General features: G+C 33.9%; 1 protein-coding gene across 1 annotated transcript; it reads right to left on the bottom strand.

The window, feature by feature from the left end:
* Positions 1 to 1,697: 1,697 nt before the first annotated feature.
* LOC120280727 (60S ribosomal protein L37-3) lies at positions 1,698 to 2,522 on the bottom strand. The gene is made up of 4 exons (XM_039287672.1): positions 2,432 to 2,522; positions 2,200 to 2,335; positions 2,010 to 2,111; positions 1,698 to 1,910 (listed from the first exon to the last, which is right to left on the bottom strand). The coding sequence occupies exons 1-4, from the start codon at positions 2,432 to 2,434 to the stop codon at positions 1,858 to 1,860; spliced, it is 294 nt and encodes a 97-aa protein (XP_039143606.1). The 5' UTR covers positions 2,435 to 2,522; the 3' UTR covers positions 1,698 to 1,857.
* Between the last annotated feature and the right edge of the window lie 951 nt (positions 2,523 to 3,473).

The following is a 3,473-nucleotide window of genomic DNA, read 5'->3' as shown; positions in this document are numbered from 1 at the left end:
TAAAGACAACATAGAATTAACACCTCATTGATTAGTTTTTTTTAAATTTAAATATTTACTTTACTTGATAATTTTAATTGATATTTGTTTATATAAAAACATTCCAATTGAGAGAATGCTGCGAAAAGGTATGTTTGTTCAACTCGGCAAGGTAAGGATGAAATCACCTGAAAACACTTATTTGAGAATTACAAAAGTGGATTCTCATATTTTCTAATTTAATGATACTTGAATGTTGAACTAAATGAAATTTCACAATAAATAAATAAATAAATAGCCGCTTGATTTGATGCTGTTCCTATTATCTATGATTTTCAACCACCTTATTCACAGATAAAGTTCCAATGAAGCCCAAAGAATAGCAAATTATTGAGAAACAAATATATATATATACACACACAACTCAGTAACAAATCAAACCATAATTTGGAGCACATCCATTGTTCACCTCATAGAAACCCACATCCAAAATATAAAACAAAAACTTGACATACGTACTCTTACTACAAAAGCAACATGCCAGCATGCAATAACAAAGTAGACAGAAACCACCATTCATTAGGAAAATACACTCAAGATTCTAATTCGCATTCTCATCCAATAAATCATTGTAGTGTCATCAATTGGACGTCTAGATGCATGGCAGGCAACATGACAAGTGACCAGGGCATTTTAATTTCCACGTTTACATATCACCCCTGCATACAAGGGCATACACCTAGATACCAAAGTTTACAATGCACCTTAACTAATGACTCAAAGCTCCCTGGTCTAGGGCTCAGCACTCTGATGACATCACTAGAATCCCTAGATCTGAAGAAAAAATAAACTCATACTATATGAAGCTCACCATTAAAACAAGCAAGAGCATCATATATACTCAACACTTCAAGCCATAACCTTAAATAATTCATTCCGATTAGTCTAGCCAAAAAGAATGAAGCAAACTTATCCAACTAAGTTGAGGGCTCGACACTTCGTGATAAAAATCACTACTCACTCAAGCAAAGAATCAGCTCAAAATTAATCACTTTAAAACAATTACATAGTCAAATAAATAGGATGCACCTACAACTAAGCAAACGAGTTGCAACTTCTAAAGATACACTCACTGATTCACAATGAAACTTCCATGTTCAAAATGCTAGCTAAGAAGAACATATACGAATCCATGACACCAACTCAAATATATATTCTACTTTTTCAAAGGATCAACAACAATCCCTAATAAGTAACAACATCGGAGAACTTTTCCCATCTCGCAAAGAATAGATTCAAAATTATAACTCTAAAATACCTACATAGTCAAATAAACAAGAAACCCAACAATTTAACAAATGAGTTATAACTGCATCTAACTCAATGGCACTAACTTTAACATTACTACAGCACAAACCTAATGGTGTCAGGGGACTTTTTCAAAGGCTCAACAACAATCCCTAATAACATCGGGGGCTTTTCCATCTCACAAAGAATCAATTCAAAATTATCACCCTAAAATATCTACATAGTCAAATAAACAAAAAACCAGACAATCAAACAAACAAGTTACAACCATATCTAGCTCAATGGCACTAACTTAAACATTACCACAACACAAACCTTCAAAACCCATTAAAAACAAATACCACATAAATCACAGCATCAGTGCATAACACTTCAAAGCATTAGCCAAAACAATTAAATCACACAATTAATTCATCCCAAAATCATCTAATCAAGTAGAATGAAATTCTTGCTGACAATCCAACAACCAAGAAAATACATATACTCAATTCAAGCATTTGGAAATTAATAAAAAACAGTTCAAAAAGAAACACAAAATTACTCATAAAAAGATCAATGCTTTCTCACTATTTAGACTGATGCACTGGCAGCAGCAGCCGTTGCCCTGGGAGTTGCTTGAGTACCTACAATCAAAATCAAAGCAACAATCAACAATGAATTCACAAAAAACATAGAAATCAATAAATTTTCTCAAGAATCAAATACACACAACACAAACATACCTTCACGGAAGTTGCTCTTAAACCTACGCGGAACATGGCGGAGATACCTCATCCTCCCAGTCCCCGTCGTCTTCCTCCTGATCGCTTTCATGCTCCAGTTATCTGATCCAATAAATTCACCCAAAAAAATCAACAAAAACCAGCTAAAATTCATCAAAAACAAGGAAAATGGAGAGAAAATCTAGATTACATTTGCGGATGCGTGCGGATGGGTAGCCACAAGCAGAGCAGCGGCTCTTCTGGAGATGAAAGCTACGACGACCGCAGCGGACGCAGAGAGTGTGGGTCTTGTTCCGGCGCTTGCCGAAGCTTCCCGTGCCCTTCCCCTGCGATCATCAAAGCAACAAGGATTAGGGTTAGGGTTGGATCTGAGATCTAGGGTTTGGAGGGCATCGATGGAGAAGAGGCGGCTGGAAGCTCACCATGAGGCTTTCGTTGGACGCCGAGAAGAAACCCTAGAGCTTCGCGAGCATTCCAAACTCTTATAGTGAGGGTATTTATAGGGCCGGGTTGGCTTGTGAAGGGATCCGAACCCGTTAACGGATGTAACTGGGGATTTGTATAGAAAATCTTGACCGTCCGATCAGATGTGTTTAGAGAGATGGACGGTTGATGGTGACAGTAGATCGGATTCGGGTAGGGTTGTCATAGATCCGAAATTCGAAACAATAAAAAGTTTCTCTTTCGCTATTGCACACATTAAAAACAAAAAAAAATGTTTTTAAAGAAATTATTTAGATAATCAAATTACATGAGAACCGTTTGTAGTTTAGTGATCTCTTAGGTAGCATTTGGACGACGGAATTGAGATGAGAATGGGAATGAAACTTTAGAGAGAAGGATAGGAATGAAAACTTTGGAAAAGAGGATGAGAATGAAAATTTTGTTTGGTTAGAGGAGAAATTTATTGGGTTGGAAAAAATAATGAAAGGATATGGGATAAAATTACTTTTATGCCGCTTATTTTTATTTATTTATAAAATATTTTAAATATCAATCATAATTTTAATTAGTAAAATTAATTAATTAAACTAATTATTTTAATTTAATTAAGTATATCATTAACAGTAAACATGTTATTTCACTTTAATTATCATGGTTAAACATCTAAATTAATTTATATTAACAACTAATTAATGTAATTATTATAATTTAATATTCATGATTTGATTTAAATAAAAAATATTTAATATATAATTGTTTTTACAATTATTATACTTAAATATTATTATTTAAATATTAATATTTTTATTTGTAATACTAATATATTAATATATATATATATATGATTGTATGGGGAGATTGTAATATCTGCCTTCAAAGTTGATCAAGTTTGACTGAATTTTGAAAACCATCAAGCCGTCCTCACCTATAGGCGGGATGCCTATCAACTTACTTGGGCTCATCCAAGATGCAGGATAGAGGTTCTAAGGCCCTAAATGAAGTAAAGGTTATGAGGTCGGA

Source organism: Dioscorea cayenensis, chromosome 17, assembly GCF_009730915.1.
Source record: "Dioscorea cayenensis subsp. rotundata cultivar TDr96_F1 chromosome 17, TDr96_F1_v2_PseudoChromosome.rev07_lg8_w22 25.fasta, whole genome shotgun sequence".
Lineage (NCBI taxonomy): Eukaryota > Viridiplantae > Streptophyta > Magnoliopsida > Dioscoreales > Dioscoreaceae > Dioscorea > Dioscorea cayenensis.
Note: the sequence above shows the minus strand (reverse complement) of the source record. Positions and strands in the feature narration are given on the sequence as shown.

What these genes read in the sequence shown, in the direction of transcription:
- LOC120280727 (XM_039287672.1), bottom strand. An exon ending in ATCCGCACGCATCCGCAAAT is followed by an intron (nt 2,112 to 2,199) that starts GTAATCTAGATT and finishes TTATTGGATCAG; the next exon opens with ATAACTGGAGCATGAAAGCG. An exon ending in TAAGAGCAACTTCCGTGAAG is followed by an intron (nt 1,911 to 2,009) that starts GTATGTTTGTGT and finishes TTTTGATTGTAG; the next exon opens with GTACTCAAGCAACTCCCAGG.